This window comes from Rhinoraja longicauda, chromosome 33 (assembly GCF_053455715.1).
Source record: "Rhinoraja longicauda isolate Sanriku21f chromosome 33, sRhiLon1.1, whole genome shotgun sequence".
NCBI classification, from domain to species: Eukaryota; Metazoa; Chordata; class Chondrichthyes; order Rajiformes; family Arhynchobatidae; genus Rhinoraja; species Rhinoraja longicauda.
This window is the reverse complement of record NC_135985.1, coordinates 2,417,107-2,439,799: the sequence shown is the minus strand read 5'-3', so window position 1 is coordinate 2,439,799 and position 22,693 is coordinate 2,417,107. Positions and strand designations below refer to the sequence as shown.

At 49.8% G+C, this 22,693-nt stretch overlaps 1 protein-coding gene across 3 annotated transcripts in view; it reads right to left on the bottom strand.

The window, feature by feature from the left end:
* Nucleotides 1-22,693, bottom strand: part of sema4ba (sema domain, immunoglobulin domain (Ig), transmembrane domain (TM) and short cytoplasmic domain, (semaphorin) 4Ba) — a 207,023-nt gene that overhangs the window by 41,135 nt on the left and 143,195 nt on the right. For all 3 annotated transcript variants that reach the window (XM_078427032.1, XM_078427033.1, XM_078427034.1), the window contains exon 2: nt 22,004-22,308. In XM_078427032.1, the coding sequence (XP_078283158.1) occupies nt 22,004-22,121 (118 nt within the window). In that variant the 5' untranslated portion in view covers nt 22,122-22,308. The remainder of the gene's footprint in view (nt 1-22,003; nt 22,309-22,693) is intronic.

Here is a 22,693-nt window from a genome sequence, read left to right as displayed (position 1 = left end):
GCTACTCCAGCTTTTGGTGTCTACGTATAACGCTCATCAATGTATGTATAGCTGTGGAGATCGCTTGTGTACGTGTTTTTTTAATTCTGAATTTTGATTAAGAAAAAGAAATGTTACCTTTTGTTGATTGACCAAACCGATCATGATAGACACAAAATGCTGGAGTAACTCAGCGAGTCAGGCAGCATCTCTGGAGAGAAGGAACGGGTGACATTACGGGTCGAGAGTCCTGTTGGAATGGACATGTTGGGCTGAAGGGCCTGTTTCTATACTACATTTCTCCACAACTTAAGCAAGGGGTTGGGATATGCAAAGATCGACACAAAGTGCCGGAGTAACTCAGCGGGACAGGCAGCATCTCTGAAGAGAAGGAATGGGTGACATTTCGGGTCGAGACCCTTCTTCGGACTGAGACCTTCTTTCTACAACATTATCATGACGTGCGCATCGATCGTGTGATCTGAATCAAATAACGAGACCTCTGCCTTCCAGCGATCTGAAGCTTAATACAATTATGAGTGTCACTGCGTGTGCTTTTCTGTAGTCCCAGCTGTGCTAACGTAACTAGCTTTGCAGCAGGTCCTGTAATTAGATTTTAAGCCTTGGAGCTCAAAACTCGGCTCTGCAGAAATCTGCAACTCACATCCCCTGGGTGCAGGTCATGGATGACAATTGAAGCTTTTGCAACACAGATTGACACACCGTTGCTGGAAAAAACATGAAGGGATAAGGAACAAAGACAAGAGAAACAGGAGCTGGTGATGATGTTAACGGTGTTCAGAATGAACCATGGATAGGGCAGAGCTGAGGATCGATCACCTCCTGTTCCCAATGCTCCTGCGTTAGACCGCTGGCAGTTGTGTCAATATTCTGGAGATGCTTCAGGGCTCCTGGTTGTACACACACTCCCCGACAGACGCACGCAACAGCTGACCTGCGTATACCCACACTTAGCCAAGGCAGTTTGTGATTCCCGCAACACAATAGACAATAGGTGCAGGAGGAGGCCATTCGGCCCTTCGAGCCAGCACCACCATTCAATGTGATCATGGCTGATCATTCTCAATCAGTACCCCGTTCCTGCCTTCTCCCCATACCCCCTGACTCCACTATCCTTAAGAGCTCTATCTAGCTCTCTCTTGAATGCATTCAGAGACGGTGGCGCAGCGGTAGAGTTGCTGCCTTACAGCGAATGCAGCGCCGGAGACTCAGGTTCGATCCTGACTACGGGTGCTGTACTGTAAGGAGTTTGTACGTTCTCCCCGTGACCTGCGTGGGTTTTCTCCGAGATCTTCGGTTTCCTCCCACACTCCAAAGACGTACAGGTATGTAGGTTAATTGACTGGGTAAAATGTAAAAATTGTCCCTAGTGGGTGTAGGATAGTGTTAATGTACGGGGATCACTGGGCGGCACGGACTTGGAGGGCCGAAAAGGCCTGTTTCCGGCTGTATATATATGATATGATATGATAATTGGCCTCCACTGCCTTCTGAGGCAGAGAATTCCACAGATTCACAACTCTCTGACTAAAAAAGTTTTTCCTCATCTCCGTTCTAAATTGCCTACCCCTTATTCTTAAACTGTGGACCCTTGTTCTGGATTCCCCCAACATTGGGAACATGTAAAGATTAGATCTTCTGGAATGGAATAATGGGCGAGTTTTAGAAGCTGTTCCAAACAATCAGAGGTTGAGGAAATGGAAGTACTGGGCCCACATTCCATCATCAAGCCTCTCTTCATGTGTAAAAACATAAATTCTGCAGTTATCGAGCTGCCATTTAGGTACAGCGGGGGATGTAATTGAACATTTATTGCTTACACTAATCTTGCATGGCAGCACCTGCTCCCGTTCAAAGCAACATCCATCCGTCTGACATAACACGCAGTGAGGCCGAATGTGTAGGAAGGAACTGCAGATGCTGGTTGTAAATCGAAAATAGACGCAAAATGCTGGAGTAACTCAGCGGGACAGGCAGCGTCTCTGGAGAGAAGGAATGGGTGACGTTTTGGGTCGAGACCCTTCTTCAGACTCAGTGAGTGAGTCAGTTTAGTTTATTGTCACGTGTACCGAGGTACAGTGAAAAGCTTTTGTTGCGTGCGAACCAGTCAGCGGAAAGACAATACATGATTACAATCGAGCCATCTACAGTGTACTTACAGAGTATTACAGCACATTTACAGTACACTATAAGGGAATATCATAAGATCAGAAGTGATAGGAGTAGTAATTAGGCCATTTGGCCCATTAAGTCTACTCCGCCATTCAATCATGGCTGATCTATCATAGTTAAAGTAAGGAATGTTGTTGTAGGAATAGAGAGTTAAGAGTGTGGAGAGATTGTAATATGCATTTGTGGATCTACAGAGCCATCGGCCCACAGAGTCCACACCGACCAGCAATTACCCGTACAGTAATTCTATCCTACACACACTAGGGATAATTTACAGAGGCCAATTAACCTGCAAACCTGCACATCTTTGTAATGTGGGAGAAACTGGAGCACCCGGAGAAAACCCACGCAGTCACAGGCAGAATGTACAAACTCCGTATAGAATGATAAAAGACAGGGGGGGTGATAAAAGACAGGGGGGATTTGATGGGAATGTCTTCTCCTCAGCTATAATCAGTCTGAGGAAGGGTCCCGACCCGAAACATCACCTATTCATAAATATTCACAAAGTGCTGGACTAACTCAGTGGGTCAGGCAGCATCTCTGGAGAAAAAGAATGGGTGACGTTTCCTTTCTACACATCGCCTATCCAAGTTCTCCACAGATGCTGCCTGACCTGCTGGGATTCTCCAGCACTCTGTGAAACATCACCGATCCATGTTCTCCAGAGATGCTGCCTGACCCGCTGAGTTACTCCAGCACTCTGTGAAACGTCACCTATCCATGTTCTCCAGAGATGCTGCCTGACCCTGCTGAGTTACTCCAGCACTCTGTGCCTCTTTGCACAATCTGTGTTAACTTGGTTTGAGCAGAATAACTTTGAAAAATTGAATACTTTATTGTCATATGTGACAAGGCACAGTGAAATTCTTTGCTTGCATACCCAATGTATACAAATAGCGGCCGGTGACAAAGTTACACAATACGCCGGCTCCCCCTTTGTTTACCCCCCCCCCACACAGCAAACCCCCCACGCCAGGACCTCCATTGTTCTTCCCCCCACCCCCCTCCCCCAGCAGAACCCCCACGCTCTCATCGACAGCGGGTCGACCTGCGGGGCTCAGTTAAAACAAATAAGTGAACAATTAGTGTGACGTGGTAGTTTAAACAGCACTCTGCTGGCTGTTATCAGGTCCTTCATTCCTAATTGCAGCCCCATTACAGATACCGACCGCCACTCTCCAGCGCTTGTTTTCACCGTCTGCCTGGCAGGCTGGCCTAACATTCAAGTGCAGTCACTGGGAGAGTGGAATGCAAAGGTGGAGTGGCGTGCAAGAGAGGGTGAAGACACCAGGTAAACAACACGGTCTGGTTACACATTAGCCACTGCATTTTGGGAAACTGCAGCAGAGTGGGGCAGCAAAAGCCCGACAATTTGTGAGGAAACCGTCGACTTATAGAAATATCACCATACGCCACAAAAACAATCAGAGGAGTAGTGTGGGAACGAACTGCAGATGCTGGCTTTAACCAAAGGTAGACACAAAAATGCAGGGGTAACTCAGCAGGTCAGGCAGCATCTCAGGAGAGAAGGAATGGGTGACGTTTCGGGTTGAGACCCTTCTTCAGACAGATGAATAGGTTGAGAAGTGGCTGGATTAAAATGCAGTCTGAAGCAGCATCTCGACCCAAAAAGTCACCCATTCCTTCCCTCCAGAGATGCTGCCTGTCCCGCTGAGTTACTCCAGCTTTTTGTGCACAAGATGCTGGAGTATCTCAGCAGGTCAGGAAGCATCTCGGGAAAGAAGGAATGGGTGACGTTTCGGGTCGAGACCCTTCTTCAGACTGATGTCAGGGGGGCGGGACAAAGGAAGGATATAGGTGGAGACAGGAAGATAGAGGGAGATCTGGGAAGGGGGAGGGGAAGAGAGGGACAGAGGAACTATCTAAAGTTGGAGAAGTCAATGTTCAAACCCCTGGGCTGCAAGCTGCCCAAGTGAAATATGAGGTGCTGTTCCTCCAATTTCCGGTGGGCCTCACTATGGCACTGGAGGAGGCCCATGACAGGAAGGTCAGACTGGGAGTGGGAGGGGGAGTTGAAGTGCTCAGCCACCGGGAGATCAGGTTGGTTAAGGCGGACTGAGCGAAGGTGTCAGACCCAGCTTTTTGTGTCTACCATTGGATTAAAATGCCCCAGGTCGACCAGATTGCCTGCTAATATGGAAAGACACCAAGTTGGCTGGAGCAACTCAAGCAGTATCGCTGGAGAACATGGATAGGTGACATTTTGGCACAGGGCGTCTCGAATGTCATCTATCCATGTTGAAGGGTCCTGACCCGAAACGTCACCAATCCACATCCTCCAGGGATGCTGCCTGACCCGCTGTATATATGCCTGAGGGGGTCTAGTGCATCTATGCCAGAGAGCAGATTAAAAAATAGGCAGATGCAGGCAGGATCAGAAAGGGCAAGTGCTTGGTCCCATTTTAACACTTCACTAGGTTTGCCAACTGTCCCGTATTAGCCGGGACATCCCGTATTTTGGGCTAAATTAGTTTGTCCCGTACGGGACCGCCCTTGTCCCGTATTAGTAGGGTTGCCAACTTCCTCACTCCCAAATAAGGGTGACGTCACCGCCCCGCGCCCCACGTGACCTCACCCAGCCAGCGGCCACGTGCTCCCGCTCCACCAATGGCGGTCGCCATTGGTGGAGCGGGAGCACGTGGCCGCTGGCTGGGTGAGGTCACGTGGGGCGCGGGGCGGTGACGTCATCCTCTGCCCCATATTTGGGAGGTGAGGAAGTTGGCAACCCTACCCCTCACCCACCTTGCACCAAGTCCAGTCTCTGACAGGAACTGTGCAGTAAACAACAGATCCATTAATTTCAGAGGGCAGTCTGATAAGTGGTTGAAACAGTGAACAACATCTCTGGAAATTTCGCCATCAGTCTTCTGCATGCACCAAGTGGCCTTTCAGATTCAAATCACGTCATGTTTCATGTTAAAATTGAGCACTTTGTCTATTCCCTGAGGCAAGTAGTTGTACTCCCATGTGCTGAAGTGTCTCAGATTTATCGAGTTAAAGCTACGACAGGCTTGCCCTGGGTGAAGGAGGTTTTAAATCATCTTTACGTTCCGCGGCAGAGCTAAAGTCGCCAACACCGAGGGAAGTGTTCAAAGGAAATGCTTTTTATTTCAACATACCGGCAGTAATGTCGCCAGTTTCTCTCCCCGGTGTCAGCTCTGGGTGACAAACCCAGTTAAACCGTAGTTCAGGTCACTCTCTAGACAACCAAGAAAAAAATTCTAGACTAAGAGGCAGTGGTAGAGCTGCTGCCTCACAGCGCCAGAAACCCAGGTTCGATCCTGACTACCGGTGCTGTCTGCACAGTTCTCCCAGTGACCGCGTGGGTTTTCTCCAGGGTGCTCTGGTTTCCGGCGAGAATCCAAAGATATGCAGATTTGTAGGTTAATTGGCTTTGGTAAGATTGTAAATTGTCCCGTGTGTGTGTAGGATAATGCTAGTGTACAGAGATCGTTGGTCGGCACGGTCTTGGTGGGCCGAAGGGCCTGTTTCCTCGCTGTATTTCTAAATCTTAGAGTTAATTGGCTTCGGTAAAAGTGTAAATGGTCCCTAGTGTGTAGGATAGTGGGAGAGTTGCAATGCCAGAGGTACCATCACTTGGATGAGTCAGAAAACTATTACCCCATCTGCTCTTGTGGAAGATTCCAGGATACTCTCTTTCAGAAGAGTACTGATTATTGTGAGGAGAGAGAGAAAGAGAGAGAGAGAAAGGGAGCGGGGGAGAGGGAGAGGGAGAGGGAGAGGGAGAGAGGGAGAGGGAGAGGGAGAGAGGGAGAGGGAGAGGGAGAGGGAGAGGGAGAGGGAGAGGGAGAGGGAGAGGGAGAGGGAGAGGGAGAGGGAGAGGGAGAGGGAGAGGGAGAGGGAGAGGGAGAGGGAGAGGGAGAGGGAGAGGGAGAGGGAGAGGGAGAGGGAGAAAAAAAATCATGCAGTTCAGAAACAGATCATTTGGCCCATCGTTAGGGTTGCCAACTGTCCCGTATTAGCCGGGACATAGCTTATTTTGGGCTAATTAGTTTGTTCCATACAAGAACGGCCTTGTCCCGTATTGGTAGGGTTGCCAACTTCCTCACTCCCAAATAAGGGACAAAGGGTGACGTCATCGCCCCGCGCCACTACTCAATCCGCCTCTCGGCCGCCATTGGTGGAGCGGGAGCACGTGGCCGCTGGCTGGGTGAGGTCACGTGGGGCGCGGGGCGGTGACGTCACCTAGTCCCATATTTGGGAGTGAGGAAGTTGGCAACCCATCCTACAGAATCCATACCAATCATCAAACCCCCTTTTGAATGAATCCCAATTTTATTCCCACCACCTGCCCATCAACTGCTGGGAGGACCACAGCATTTGGACGTGGACTTGGTAGGAAAGGCTCAGAGGGATACGGCCCAAATGTGGGCAACTGGGCTAGCTTTAAATAAAGAAATGGGATGACTGAAGCTCAAATAAACTAATGACCCACTGAATGATTGAAAGTGCTAAACATGCAACGTACATTATGCACAGAAACTGGGCGGCACGATAACGCAGCGGGTAGAGCTGTTGCCTCTGGATTCTCCAGAGATGCTGCCTGACCCGCTGAGTTACTCCAGCACTATGTGTCTTTTTGTGTAATCCAACACCTGCAGTTCCTTGTTTCTGCGTGCTCAAAGAGCAGTCTCCTTTCCTAGTGACTATTCTCCAACAACACTTACAGACACCAGACACAGGAGAAATAACTTGACAGGGAGATAATAACAAAACAATGAAACAATCCTGAACCAAGTTGAATTTGCAGGGGTGAATCAGTTACTATGAAACCCAAGCATCAAAGGTTGCTCCCAACTTTCACATCAGCTTATGTATTTCCTGATTGTAATCTGCAGACACGGAAACATTGTAAAAATGTTCAATATAACAATTATATAAATGGCCCTGAAAACATTCATTAGTTCAGAGATACAGCGTGGAAACAGGCCCTTCGGCCCACCGAGTCCGCGCCGACCAGCGATCCCCGCACACTAACACTGTCCTGCACACACTAGGGACAATTGTACATTGATACCAAGCCAACTCACCTACAAACCTGCACATGTGGGAGGAGACCAAAGATCTGACAGAAAACCCACGCTGGTCACTTTGAGAACGTACAAACTCCGTACAGGCAGCACCCGTAGTGGGGATCGAACCCGGGTCTCTGGCGCTGTGAGGCAGCAACTCTACCGCTGCGCCACTGTGCCGCCCAATGTTTGACTTGAGTCTCACACAGAGAGCTGGACGAGCTCAGCAGAGGGGCACGATTCTAGTTTGAAATCCATTAAAAGAGACAAGTATAAGTATGGTACTTCACTAATTGCTGACCTGCTTAGACATCCTGAAATATATCATATAAGTGACTTTTGAGCGCACTTAGATATTTTCAACAAAATAATGTTGCATTAGGTAAGTAGCCCTGGAGCTTTTCTTTTGCAAATGAAAACTCCAGCAGAATGTTATGCTGGATGCATTAGTGAGTTGCTTTTGAGTATTGCTTGCAGAAATGCCCATTACAAAGCAAAATGGGATTAGAAAAAGACATGGAACAGGTGATTCCTTGGAGCAATATAGCAACAAAGAAATCTCCAATCTAATTTCAGTTAAGCTTAATGGAATGAATCCCAGGTTTCATCCTCTAGAGTGGTTGACCATCCAGCTTTCTTCTCTAATTGCGTTGGTTCAAAAGTTCTTTATTATCATGTAAACAGACTAGGGTTGCCAACTTCTTCACTCCCAAATACGGGGCAGAGGGTGACGTCACCGCCCGGCGCCCCACGTGACCTCACCCAGCCAGCGGCCACGTGCTCCCGCTCCACCAATGGCGGCCGCCCGAACCAGGCGAGCCCCAGGCTGCTGCCAGGCCTCCAGTTGTCGCCTTCATCCGGATCGTCCCGTGAACCGCCGTCCATCTCCTCTCCCGGCCCCCTTCAGCCTTCGTGACCCGGGGGTGGGGGGGTGAGGTGAGGGGGGGGGGGGTGAGGGAGGTGGGGGAGGGTTAAGGTGAAGGGGGGGTGAGCAGGTGGGGGAGGGGGAGATGAGGGGGAGTTGAGGTGAGGGGGGGGTGAGGAGGTGGTGGAGGGTGAGGTGAGGGCGGGTGAGGAGGTGGGGGAGGGGGAGGTGAGGGGGGGTGAGGTGGGAAGGAGGAGGTGGGGGAGGGGGAGGTGAGGGGGGGTGAGGAGGTGGGGGTGGGGGAGGTGAGGGGGGTGAGGAGGTGGGGGAGGGGGAGGTGAGGGGGGTGAGGAGGTGGGGGAGGGGGAGGTGGGGGGGGGTGAGGAGGTGGGGGAGGGGGAGGTGGGGGGGGTGAGGAGGTGGGGGAGGGGGAGGTGAGGGGGGGTGAGGTGGGGGGTGAGGGGGTTGTGAGGGGGTGAGGTGAGGGGGGGGTGAGGTGAGGGGGGTGAGGAGGTGGGGGAGGGTGAGGTGGGGGGGGGTGAGGAGGTGGGGGAGGGTGAGGTGGGAGGGGGTGAGGAGATGGGGGAGGGTGAGGAGGTGGGGGGGGGTGAGGGGGTTGTGAGGGGGGTGAGGAGGTGGGGGGGTGAGGAGGTGGGGGAGGGTGAGGTGGGGGGGGTGAGGAGGTGGGGGAGGGTGAGGTGGGGTCTCCTCCTGCAGCCGACCCTGGGGGCGTGGAGGGTAAGACCCCCCCCCGGTTCACTCTCCTACCGGCCCTTCCTCCCCACGTTCACCATCGCCGGCTCCCTCCATCCTCCTCTCCGGTTCTCGGTGGGTCGTACGAGGGGCCGGGTCCACTGGACTTTCCTTCTCTGCTGCACAGTTCCTCGTGGCTGTTATCATTCTCCCCAACTAAACTAGAAACCTGCTCGTCTTTGGGATGTGGGAGCACCGGGAGAAAACCCACGCAGGTCACAGGGAGAACGTACAAACTCTGTGCAGACAGCGCCCAGGGCGAGGATGGAACCCGGGTCTCACGCGCTGTGATGCAGCAACTCTACCGCTGCGCCACCGTGCCACACCAAACAGCTGCCATTCCCTGTTAAGCAATCTGCCTCAGATTAGCAATAGAGCAATAAATACTCTTCCAAATTATGGCTGCCCCACTCAGAGGCTTTAAGGAGCGTCTTGGGTAATGATCACGGTGAGAGTTTGATTTCTGGCTGGCTGGAGGGGTGTTCCATCATTGGGACATCTGGTTGCATGTATTAAACACGCATGTATTAGACAGATGCATTAAACACGCATGTATTAGACAGATGCATTAGACACGGATGCATTAGACACGGATGCCCTCCAGTTGAATGGGATTAATGGGGTTTCCACAACACACAGACACAGTTACATTGCTGGTGTGGAGGCTGGCTATTATATTTTACTGCACAGCTGCTCCATAGTTGCTGGCAGCACGAACACCTCCTTGTCATTCTGGCTGCGTCGGAAGGATGTAAATTTTTTCGGAAATTGAAAATCTTCATAAGACATCTTTCAAAAAGTAATCTCATATTAAAAATCTTCAAACTCTACCTACATTGTTATTTGCCATTTCATATATATCGCAGCAACTTTCACCATGTTCAGTCTACACGCACACACACACACATGTGCACACGCACACACACGTGCACACACGCACATACACACACACATGCATACACGTGCACACGCACACATACACACATGCACACGCGCACATAAACGCATGTATAAACACAAGTATACACACATACATGCACACACACGTAGACACACTCACGTGTACACACTCACGCATGTACATACACATGTGTATAGGTATACACACACATACACACATATCGATTCCCATCGCCATTACAGATTATTGGCACAATGTTCATCCAGGTGCACTGGGAGAACGAAACAAGTGCAGCCGTGTTGGGAGCTCTGCCTAATCCCTTAATGCTTTCATCTCCTTATCCTGCTTGCAGCACCCATCCACCCCAGCACCTATCCACCCCAGCACCCATCCACCCCAGCACCCATCCACCCCAGCACCCATTCCCAGCACCCATCCACCCCAGCACCCACTCCAAGGACCCACTTTTAGCACCCATTCCAGCACCCATCCCCAGCACCCACTCCAGCACCCATCCCCCAGCACCCATCCCCCCAGCACCCATCCCCAGCACCCATCCACCCCAGCACCCACTCCAAGGACCCACTTTTAGCTCCCACTCCAGCACCCATCCCCAGCACCCACTCCAGCACCCATCCCCCAGCACCCATCCCCCCAGCACCCATCCCTGGCACCCATCCCCGGCACCCATCCCCGGCACCCATCCCCAGCACCGATCTCCAGCACCCATCCGCGGCACCCATCCCTGGCACCCATCCCCAGCACCCATCCGCGGCACCCATCCCTGGCACCCATCCCCAGCACCCATCCCCAGCAGGACAAAAGAAAACCCTTAGCCTGCCTCCAGCTTGTAACCAACAAGGGATTGCCGGCGCTAGGAATGGTGAACAATGCACTTTCTGCTGGTTATGGCTTGGCCCAGAATTGACTGAAATTGTATATAATAGAAACTACAAGTGAAAAGGTGAAGCTGCATTTAAGAAGCAAAAATAGAAGAGGTTGGAATGTGAGGGAGCCTCTGTGGCTGGCGGCTACATGTTTGGACGTACACAGATTAAATTAAACATAGAGCCAGCAGGAATGTACCAACCAGCCGTTTACTGAGGCTGAAGAACATATCACTTGCAAAAACATTTGCCTGGAACCCTCTTCACCCCGTCCGTGTCTGCTTCTTACTTTTGCTGTGGCCTCCTCCACACTGTTACAGTAACCGGCACTTGCATTGAGATTCTAACGTGCAGGTTTACTTCCCAGCTGTTATCAGGCAACTGAATGATCCTAGCACAACCAGTGAGCACTGCTGAACTACCCTCTACCTCTTTGATGTCCCTCTGACTATCCTGGACCGGACTTTGCTGGTTTTACCTTGCACTAAACGTTATTCCCTGACCATGCATCTATTCACTGTAATAATGTATAGTCTTTCCACTGACTGGTTGGCATGCAACAAAGGCTTTTCACTGTACCTCACTCAGTACACGTGACAATAAACTTTATTTTCATGTTTCATGTATTTTGTGTTTTTATGACTGTAGGTAGATCAATTTCCCTCCTGTTCTATCGTATCGTATTGTAAACCGAACTAAAACAATTGAAACTAATTATAGTTTCTAATTATAATGCACTAATTAACTATGCATGGAGCTGCATAGACTGAGGAACTAAAAGATACTTCAAACCTAATAATTAATGAATGAAGAAGGGTCTCGACCCGAAACGTTGGCCATTCCTTCTCTCCTGAGATGCTGCCTGACCTGCTGAGTTACTCCAGCATTTTGTGAATAAATACCTTCGATTTGTACCAGGATCTGCAGTTATTGTCTTATATTATATATATAATGAATGACAAAGATGCTCTTGAGATGTGGAAGAGACTGCACGGGTACAGATACAGCTCACTGCCATGATGTCTCTACAACCAGGGGATTATCTGTCCTATCCAGAGGACATTGGCAGTCAGCCAAGTCCGATGATGCTGGATCGATGTTGACACTAATCAGAGTGAAGGTGGACACAAAATGCTGGAGTAACTCAGCGGGACAGGCAGCATCTCTGGGGAGAAGGAATGGGTGACGTTTCGGGTCGAGACACTCCTTCAGACTGAAGAAGGGTCTCGACCCGAAACGTCACCCATTCCTTCTCTCCAGAGATGCTGCCTGTCCCGCTGAGTTACTCCAGCATTTTGTGTCCACCTTCGATTTAAGCCAGCATCTGCAGTTCCTTCCGATACACGAGTCAGAGTGAGTTCTCATGAACTCTGGCTCCCATTACTTAGTCATATGTTTACTGGTTCGAAGTCTCAAAAATAGGGTTGGGCCACCTGGCACGGAAATGAGGGGAAATCCATTCACTCAAAGGTGGGTGGATCTTTGGAATTCTCTTTCAGTGGAAGGATGGGTCTGGGCCAGTCACTGGTTGTATTTAAAACAATGTGGATAGATTTCTGGGCTTTTGAGGAATCAACGAACACACGGATGGACATTGAACATAGAACACTACAGCATGGGAACGGGACCGTGTTCTATGATGCCAGAGACATGGGTTCGATCCTGACTACGGGTGCGGTCTGTATTGAGTTTGTGTGTTCAGCCTGTGACAGCGTGGGTTTTCTCCGGGTGCTCCGGTTTCCTCCCACATTCCAAATGGGTTTTTAGGTTAATTGGTATCAGTAAAGATTGTAACTTGTCTCTCGTGTGTAAGGTAGGGTCTGAGATGCTGCCTGACCTGCTGAGTTACTCCAGCATTGCTTGTGTGCGTACGGGGTCAGCATGGACTCGGTGGGCCAAAGGGCGTTTCTGTGCTGTACCTCTAGACTAAACTAAACCAATGCACATGATACATCTCCCTCCGTTCTCTGCATACACATGTGCTGATGCAAAAGTCCTTTAAATGCACCATCATACCTGCCTCCACCATCACCCCTGGCAGTGCCTTCAAGGCACCCACAGCCCTCTCCATGAAAAAACCTTCCCCCAACACCATATAACCATATAACTACAGCACGGAAACAGGCCCGTTCGGCCCTACCAGTCCACGCCGACCACTCTCCCTGACCTAGTCTCATCTACCTGCACTCAGACCATAACCCTCTAATCCCCTCTTATCCATATACCTATCCAATTTACTCTTAAATAATAAAATCGAGCCTGCCTCCACCACTTCCACCGGAAGCCCATTCCACACAGCCACCACCCTCTGAGTAAAGAAGTTACCCCTCATGTTACCCCTAAACTTTTGTCCCTCAATTCTGAAGCTATGTCCCCTTGTTGGAATCTTCCCCACTCTCAAAGGGAAAAGCCTACCCACGTCAACTCTGTCCGTCCCTCTCAAAATTTAAAAAACCTCTATCAAGTCCCCCCTCAACCTTCTACACCTCCTATAAACTTTGCCAAAGAATTTATTTTCAAAGCCAGCCTGCAAATTACCTGTGATTGACGTTAAAAAAAAAAGCCTACAGGTGCTGGAAAGCTAAAGTGAAATAAAAAAATACTACTAAACATTCAGCAAGTCAGGTGTCACCCGTGAAAGGAGAAACAGAGTTAAATAGACCAAGTGGACCCGTTGGGCCCAAACCCCTCCTGCATTGATGCAGCACCCTCTCCTCCCCCCCTCCTCTCTCCCCCCCTCCCCTCCCCCCCCTTCCACAACCCCTTTCCTCCCCCCCCTTCCCCTCCCTCCACCCCATCAACCCCCCTGATCCTCCCTCCTCCCCCTCCCTCCCTCTCCCTCCCCAGGAGATAGATTTAAACTTTAAAATGTGAATAACTTAAAAATTATAACACCGATTTCAATGAAACTTCTTCCATTAGCACCAAAGGGACAACGGTGAATATAGTAGGCCTAAAATTGTTGGGCTATTGTGTACCGTTTCAGCTGTAATTCAGGAACAAACAAATGAGTTTTAGTATAGAGATAGATGTTTCAGGTCAAAGATGTGTTGTTTTCTCTTTTCCTTCCTAGTTCTGATAAAAATGGATTCATGGATGGGGCAGGTTTGGATGGATATGGGCCAAATACTGGCAGGTGGGACTAGTTGGGCCGAAGGGTCTGTTTCAACACTGTGTCACTCTATGACTCTATGAGAACATCACTGAAGTTAAACTCTGTTTTCTCTTTCCACAAATGCTGCCCGACCTGCTGACAGCTTCCAGCAGTTTTAGGCAATAGACAATAGGTGCAGGAGGAGGTCATTCGGCCCTTCGAGCCAGCACCGCCATTCAATGTGATCATGGCTGATCATTCTCAATCAGTACCCCGTTCCTGCCTTCTCCCCATACCCCCTGACTCCGCTATCCTTAAGAGCTCTATCTAGCTCTCTCTTGAATGCATTCAGAGAATTGGCCTCCACTGCCTTCTGAGGCAGAGAATTCCACAGATTCACAACTCTCTGACTGAAAAAGTTTTTCCTCATCTCAGTTCTAAATGGCCTACCCCTTATTCTTAAACTGTGGCCTCGTGTTCTGGACTCCCCCAACATTGGGAACATGTTTCCTGCCTCTAACGTGTCCAACCCCTTAATAATCTTATACGTTTCGATAAGATCTCCTCTCATCCTTCTAAATTCCAGTGTATACAAGCCTAGTCGCTCCAGTCTTTCAACATATGACAGTCCCGCCATTCCGGGAATTAACCTAGTAAACCTACGCTGCACGCCCTCAATAGCAAGAATATCCTTCCTCAAATTTGGAGACCAAAACTGCACACAGTACTCCAGGTGCGGTCTCACTAGGGCCCTGTACAACTGCAGAAGGACCTCTTTGGTCCTATACTCAACTCCTCTTGTTTTGCTGCTTGCTACAAATTACAAGAGGAATTGGCTGGTGTTATGTCAACTTGACCTCGACTAAACGACGGCACTGCCTTTAGTGGCACCCGGTGACCATCTGACAACCTTCCAAAACAACACGGGACTACAGGGCAACGTGAGGTTCAATGCGTAAACGGACAACCGCGTGCTGGCCGCTTGTACAGAGTACCTCAGGCTGCTTCAAAGTGCCGTTAGTTTACTGACCATGAATTGCAATGGATGCCCTCGAGAAATGAAACATTAATAACAGCCTGAACAAATAACGCTCGTATATTCAAGGGCAATCACTCTCCTCCACACACATTAATGCAGGGTTTGCCAACTTCCTCACTCCCAAATACGGGACAAAGGGTGACGTCACCGCCCCGCGCCCAACGTGACAGTGTTGTTCACTGTTTCAACCACTTATCAGACTGCCCTCTGAAATTCATTGATCTGTTGTTAACTACACAGTTCCTGTCAGAAGCTGGACGGTGCAAGGTGGGTGAGGAGTAGGGTTGCCAACTTCCTCACCTCCCAATAGAGGGTGACGTCACTGCCCCGCGCCCCACGTAACCTCACCCAGCCAGCGGCCACGTGCTCCTGCCCGGCCCGGGCGGCCGCCATTGGTGGAGCGGGAGCACGTGGCCGCTGGCTGGGTGAGGTCACGTGGGGCGCGGGGCGGTGATGTCACCCTTTGTCCCGTATTTGGGAGTGAGGAAGTTGGCAAGCCTCCTAATACAGGACAAGGGCGGTCCCGTACAGGGCAAACCAATTTAGCCCAAAATACGGGATGTTCCGGCTAATACGGGCAGTTGGCAACCCTAATGGTACCTCAAGTTATGGTCAACATAACATATACGTGGGGGATGAAACAAGAGGTCAGACAGTAAAGCTGAGACTGGACTCTACCCCACGGCGCTGACAGCAATTTGCACATTCTGTGTCTTTCCAATGTCCCTCGAAAACAATACAAGTCGGGGCTCAGCGGTTGAGTTGCTGCCTCACAGCACCAGAGACCCAGGTTTGATCCTGACTATCGGCGTTGTCTGTACGGAGTTTGTACCTTCTCCTTGTGACAGCGTGGGGTTTCTCCGGGTGCTCCGGTTTCCTCCCACACTCCAAATACATAGAAACATAGAAACATAGAAAATAGGTGCAGGAGTAGGCCATTCGGCCCTTCGAGCCTGCACCGCCATTCAGTATGATCATGGCTGATCATCCAGCTCAGTAACCCGTACCTGCCTTCTCTCCATACCCCTTGATGCCTTTAGCCACAAGGGCCACATCTAACTCCCTCTTAAATATAGCCAATGAACTGGCCTCAACTACCTTCTGTGGCAGAGAATTCCACAGACTCACCACTCTCTGTGTGAAGAAATGTTTTCTCATCTCTCAAATACATATAGGTTTTGTAGGCTTCGGTAAAATTGTCTCGAGTGTGTAGGAAAATGTTAGATTATGGGGTGATCGCAGGTCGGCACGGACTCAGTGAGCCGAAGGGCCTGTTTCCGCACTGTATCTCTAAAGTGTAAAGTCCAACTACAACCCAAGGGCAGAAGAGGCTGGGGGGTCTGCAGCACAGTAACATCACACAGGGACTGAAGGCTTCGTGGAATTTTTTAATGTAAGTGGCATCAAAAAAGCCATGTCTACAAAGTCTTGAGAGGAATAGATCGGGAAGACGCATGGTGTCTCTTACCCAGAGTCGGGGAATCGAGAACCAGAGGACACAGGTTTATGGTGAAAAGGGGGAAATATTTAATAGGAATCTGAGAGGTAACTTTTAGATTTAGATTTAGAGATACAGCGCAGAAACAGGCCCTTCAGCCCATCGGGTCCGCGCCGCCCAGCGATCCCCGCACACTAACACTATCCTACACACACTAGGGACAATTTTTACATTTGCCCAGCCAATTAACCTACATACCTGTACGTCTTTGGAGTGTGGGAGGAAACCGAAGATCTCGGAGAAAACCCACGCAGGTCCCGGGGAGAACGTACAAACTCCGTACAGACGGCGCCCGTAGTCAGGATCGAACCTGAGTCTCCGGCGCTACACTCGCTGGAAGGCAGCAACTCTACCGCTGCGCCACCGTGCACAAAGGGTGGTGGGTGTATGGAACGAGGAGGTAGTTGAGGCAGGGACTAACGCAATGTTTAAGAAACATTTACTTAGCACATGGATAGGACAAGTTTAGAGGGATATGGGCCAAACACAGGCAGGTGGGATTAGTGTAGATGGGGCATGTTGGCCGTTGTGGGCAAGTTGGGCCACAGGGCCTGTTTCCACGCTGTGTGATTCTATGACTCGGTACTTTATCAGTAAAGCATGACACCGTTTGGCCCTGTTTAATGAGTTGGCTTCCTTTGCTGTGACCTCCACAGGAAACTAATTACAAAACAGCTGTGAGATACAGCAGCCTTGATGAGAGGGTGTGTATTTATAACATTGAATGGACGTCGTGCCAGAATTTTAAAATTAGACACTCATCGATTTTGAACAGCATAATAGTACCAGTTTCTCTCCTCTGTCCAACTATCACAGATGTAAATTTAAGCAAAGACTTGCCTTAAAATAGCAAAGACTACAGCTTCAGGATGTTCATGAATTCATAAGTGATAGGAGCAGAATTAGGCCATTGGGCCCATCAAGTCTATCAAGTTGATCAGTCTGAAGAAGAGTCTCGACTCGAAACGTCACCCATTCCTTCTCTCCCGAGATGCTGCCTGACCTGCTGAGTTACTCCAGCAATTTGTGAATAAATACCTTCGATTTGTACCAGCATCTGCAGTTATCTTCTTATAAGTCTATCAATCATAGCTGATCAATCTTTCCCTTTCAACCCCATTCTCCTGGCTTCTTCCCATAGCCCCTGACACCCGTACTAATCAAGAATCTATCTATCTGTATCTCAAAGCACTATACATTAATATGTACCATTAAACGTAATTACCACTGGAATGTTCCAAAATGACAGCCAATTTAAACACAAGGCATCAACGGAAGTATGATAATAAGCATAGAAACATAGAAGTCAGCCTTAACCAACCTGATCTCCCGGTGGCTGAGCACTTCAACTCCCCCTCCCACTCCCAGTCTGACCTTTCTGTCATGGGCCTCCTCCAGTGCCATAGTGAGGCCCATCGGAAATTGGAGGTTCAGCACCTCATATTTCGCCTGGGCAGTTGCAACCCAGCGGTATGAACATCGACTTCTCCAACTTTAGATAGTTCCTCTGTCCCTCTCTTCCCCTCCCCCTTCCCAGATCTCCCTCTATCTTCCTGTCTCCACCTAAACCCTTCCTTTGTCCCGCCCCCCTGACATCAGTCTGAAGAAGGGTCTCGACCCGAAACGTCACCCATTCCTTCTCTCCTGAGATGCTGCCTGACCGGCTGAGTTACTCCAGCATCTTGTGAATAAACACCTTCGATTTGTACCAGCATCTGCAGTTATTTTCTTATAGAAACATAGAAAATAGGCGCAGGGATAGGCCATTCGGCCCTTCGTGCCAGTACCGCCATTCAATACGATCATGGCTGATCATCCAAAATCAGTACCCCGTTCCTGCTTTTTCCCCATATCCCTTAATTCCATTAGCCCTAGGAGCTAAATCTAACCACTCCATCCACATAACTAAAGTCACTTATCCTTAGGGTTGCCAACTTCCTCACTCCCAAATACGGGACAAGGTGATGTCACCGCCCTGCGCCCCATGTGACCTCACCTAGCCAGCAGCCACGTGCTCCCGCTCCACCAATGGCGGCCGCCATTGGTGGAGAGGGAGCACGTGGGTGCTGGCTGGGTGAGGTCACGTGGGGCGCGGGGCGATGTTGTCACCCTTTGTCCCTTATTTGGGAGTGAGGAAGTTGGCAACCCTACTAATATGGGACAAGGGCGGTCCCGTACGGGACAAACTAATTTAGTCCAAAATATGGGATGTCCCTGCTAATACGGGACAGTAGGCAACCCTACTTATCCCGGAATCATCCTGGAATCATCTCTAGACATTTGAGATACAGTGTGGAAACAGGCCCTTCGGCCCACCAAGTCTGTGCCGACCAGCGATCACCCCGCACACTAACTCTATCACACTTTACAATTCACAATTTTATCGAAGTCAATCGACCTACAAACCTGCAAGTCTTTGGAGTGTGGTTGGAAACCAGAGCACCCGGGGAAAACCCATGTGGTCACAGGGAGAACGTACATACTCTGCACAGACAGCACCCGTAGTCAGGATCGAACCTAGGTCTCTGACACCATGAGGCAGCAACTCTACATCTGTGTCATTGTGGTAATCCGCACTAATCTTCAGTGTCTGAAGAAGGGTCCCGACCCGAAACGTTACCTAACCATGTCCTCCAGAGATGCTGTCTGACCTGTTGAGTTACTCCAGCACTCTGTGAAACGTCACCTAACCATGTCCTCCAGAGATGCTGCCTGACCTGCTGAGTTACTCCAGCACTCTGTGAAACGTCACCTAACCATATCCTCCAGAGATGCTGCCTGACCTGCTGAGTTACTCCAGCACTCTGTGAAACGTCACCTAACCATATCCTCCAGAGATGCTGCCTGACCTGCTGAGTTACTCCAGCACATTGTTCCTTTTTTTAACACAACCACAAAACCTGTTTGTTACATTCTTTGTCCTTATCGGAAATCTCCATGTGTTACACGTACACAAATCGTTCAGCTAAATTCTATGAAACATGTTGATTTCTGTTCTGAGCAATAAACTGCGCCAAAGTTGAATATCTATCTTTTTATCTGAAACTCACTGTTCTGCATCCATTACGTTCTATCTGTTCTGTGCCAAGTCTGTGCAGACTTGCTCAGAGAATCACTCACCATTTGATGCACCTTAACTCAATCACCTCACCTCTTATCTCCCACACAGAGGCTGCCAACAATTAGTCAGCGAGCATTGCACGCACACTTGGTAGTGAAGACATTCCCCCAAACTCACCCCCCTCCTTCCCCTAGGGTCGCCAACTGTCCCGTATTAGCCGGGACATCCCGTTTTTTGGGTTAAATTAGTTTGCCCCATACGGGACCGCCCTCCGTCCCGTGTTAGTAGGGTTGCCAACTTCCTCACTCCCAAATAAGGGACAAAGGGTGACGCCACAGCCCCGCGCCCCACGTAACCTCACCCAGCCAGCGGCCAAGTGCTCCCGCTCCACCAATGGCGGCTGCTGGCTGGGTGAGGTGAACATACAAACATACAAGGAGAAGTTACAAACTCCGTAAAGACAGCACCTGTAGTCAGGATCGAACCCGGGTCTCTGGCGCTGTGAGGCAGCAACTCTACCGCTGCGCCACCGTGCCTCCCCCAATATTAGCAATAATGAGCGTAATAGTGCGTGATAATAAATCTCATCCAATAGTCAATTCAATTGATAACACTACTGAAAGATACCTTGTTGAAAGACTGGAGCGGCTAGGCTTGTACACACTGGAATTTAGAAGGATGAGAGGGGATCTTTTTTTAGATTTTTTTTTTAGATTTTAGATTTTATCGAAACATATAAGATTATTAAGGGGTTGGACAAGGTAGAGGCAGGAAACATGTTCCCAATGTTGGGGGCCAATAGACAATAGGTGCAGGAGGAGGCCATTCGGCCTATCGAGCCAGCACCGCCATTCAATGTGATCATGGCTGATCATTCTCAGTCAGTACCCCGTTCCTGCCTTCTCCCCATACCCCCTGACTCCGCTATCCTTAAGAGCTCTATCCAGCTTTCTCTTGAATGCATTCAGAGAATTGGCCTCCACTGCCTTCTGAGGCAGAGAATTCCACAGATTCACAACTCTCTGACTGAAAAAGTTTTTCCTCATCTCAGTTCTAAATGGCCTACCCCTTATTCTTAAACTGTGGCCCCTTGTTCTGGACTCCCCCAACATTGGGAACATGTTTCCTGCCTCTAACCCCTGAATAATCTTATACGTTTCGATAAGATCTCCTCTCATCCTTCTAAATTCCAGTGTATACAAGCCTAGTCGCTCCAGTCTTTCAACATATGACAGTCCCGCCATTCCGGGAATTAACCTAGTCCAGATCCAGGGGCCACAGTTTAAGAATAAGGGGTAGGCCATTTAGAACTGAGATGAGGAAAAACTTTTTCAGTCAGAGAGTTGCGAATCTGTGGAATTCTCTGCCTCAGAAGGCAGTGGAGGCCAATTCTCTGAATGGATTCAAGAGAGAACTAGATAGAGTTCCTAAGGATAGCGGAGTCAGGGGGTATGGGGAGAAGGCAGGAACGGGGTACTGATTGAGAATGATCAGCCATGATCACATTGAATGGCGGTGCTGGCTCGAAGGGCTGAATGGCCTCCTCCTGCACCTATTGTCTATTGTCTATTGTCTATTGTACTAAAGAGTGAAAAGACATAGAAACATAGAAACATAGAAAATAGGTGCAGGAGTAGGCCATTCGGCCCTTCGAGCCTGCACCGCCATTCAATATGATCATGGCTGATCATCCAGCTCAGTAGCCTGTACCTGCCTTCTCTCCATACCCCCTGATCCCTTTAGAAAAAAGGGCCACATCTAACTCCCTCTTAAATATAGGCAATGAACTGGCCTCAACTACCTTCTGTGGCAGAGAATTCCACAGACTCACCACTCTCTGTGTGAAGAAATGTTTTCTCATCTCGGTCCTAAAAGACTTCCCCCTTATCCTTAAGCTGTGACCGCTGGTTCTGGACTCCCCCAACATCGGGAACAATCTTCCCGCATCTAGCCTCTCCAACCCCTTAAGAATTTTATATGTTTCTATAAGATCCCCCCTCAGTCTTCTAAATTCCAGCGAGTACAAGCCCAGTCTATCTAGTCTTTCCTCATATGTAAGTCCCGCCATCCCAGGGATCAATCTTGTGAACCTTCTCTGTACTCCCTCTAAGGCAAGAACGTCTTTCCTCAGGTTAGGAGACCAAAACTGCACACAATACTCCAGGTGCGGTCTCACCAAGGCCCTGTACAACTGCAGCAGAACCTCCCTGCTCCTAAACTCAAATCCTCTTGCTATGAATGCCAACATACCATTCGCTTTCTTCACTGCCTGCTGCACCTGCATGCTTGCTTTCAATGACTGGTGCACCATGACACCCAGGTCACGTTGCATCTCCCCTTCTCCCAATCGGTCACCATTCAGGTAATACTCTGCTTTCCTGTTCTTGCCGCCAAAGTGGATAACCTCACATTTTGTCTCAGCAGATGCTGCCTGACCTGTTGTGTATTCCCAGTAGATGCAAAATGCTGGAGGAACTCAGTGGGACAGGCAGCATCTCTGGAGAGACCCTTGGGTCTCGACCCGAAACGTCACCCATTCCTTCTCTCCAGAGATGCTGCCTGTCCCGCTGAGTTCCTCCAGCATTTTGAGTCTATCTTCGGTTGAAACCAGCATCTGCAGTTCCTTCCTAAACACTCAACGTATCACCTTTCACTGTGGCGAGTGGGCACACTTACTGTGAGTGAAGACAATTCTCGGGACCTGGTCTTGCTCCGTGTTGGTGAGCTGGTTTAGTGCCGCTGTGTACAGAGTGGTCGCTGTCAGTAGCAGGTATCTCAGGCAGCCCAGGCTCATGGTGGCTACAGAGATGCAGTGGCTGTCCGCAGCCTGGCCCTCAGAGTGCCTGAAGTGGATGTACGATCCTCAGTAGGGCTCGGCAGCGCGTTCCAAGACCACGCGGACACTGGGCTGTCACCTTCCTCGGCCAGTCCCAGCAGCTCCGGTGAAACTCAAGCAGCCCGGCTACGTCTCCAAGCTGAGCCTGCAACAGAAACAGCACGCAGGGAAAGGTTAGAAACAGCTCGGTTACAGGGGCAACGTGATCATGTGTCGAAAACAAAGACTGCTTGAACATTTCTTGACGTGCTCACAAGTTGGCCGGGTGTCTGATAGCTGCCACATGCAACGCTGTGCACACTCCTGTATCAAAACTATTGGCCCATAACATCACCCTCTCCTCCAGCAGGCACCCTGCTCCACAACCACATCTGCCCCGGCACACCCCTCTCAAATCAGCTTCATCTTATATTGACTTCCTCCACAACCTTGGGCAATAGACAATAGACAATAGGTGCAGGAGGGGGCCATTCGGCCCTTCGAGCCAGCACCGCCATTCAATGTGATCATGGCTGATCATTCTCAATCAG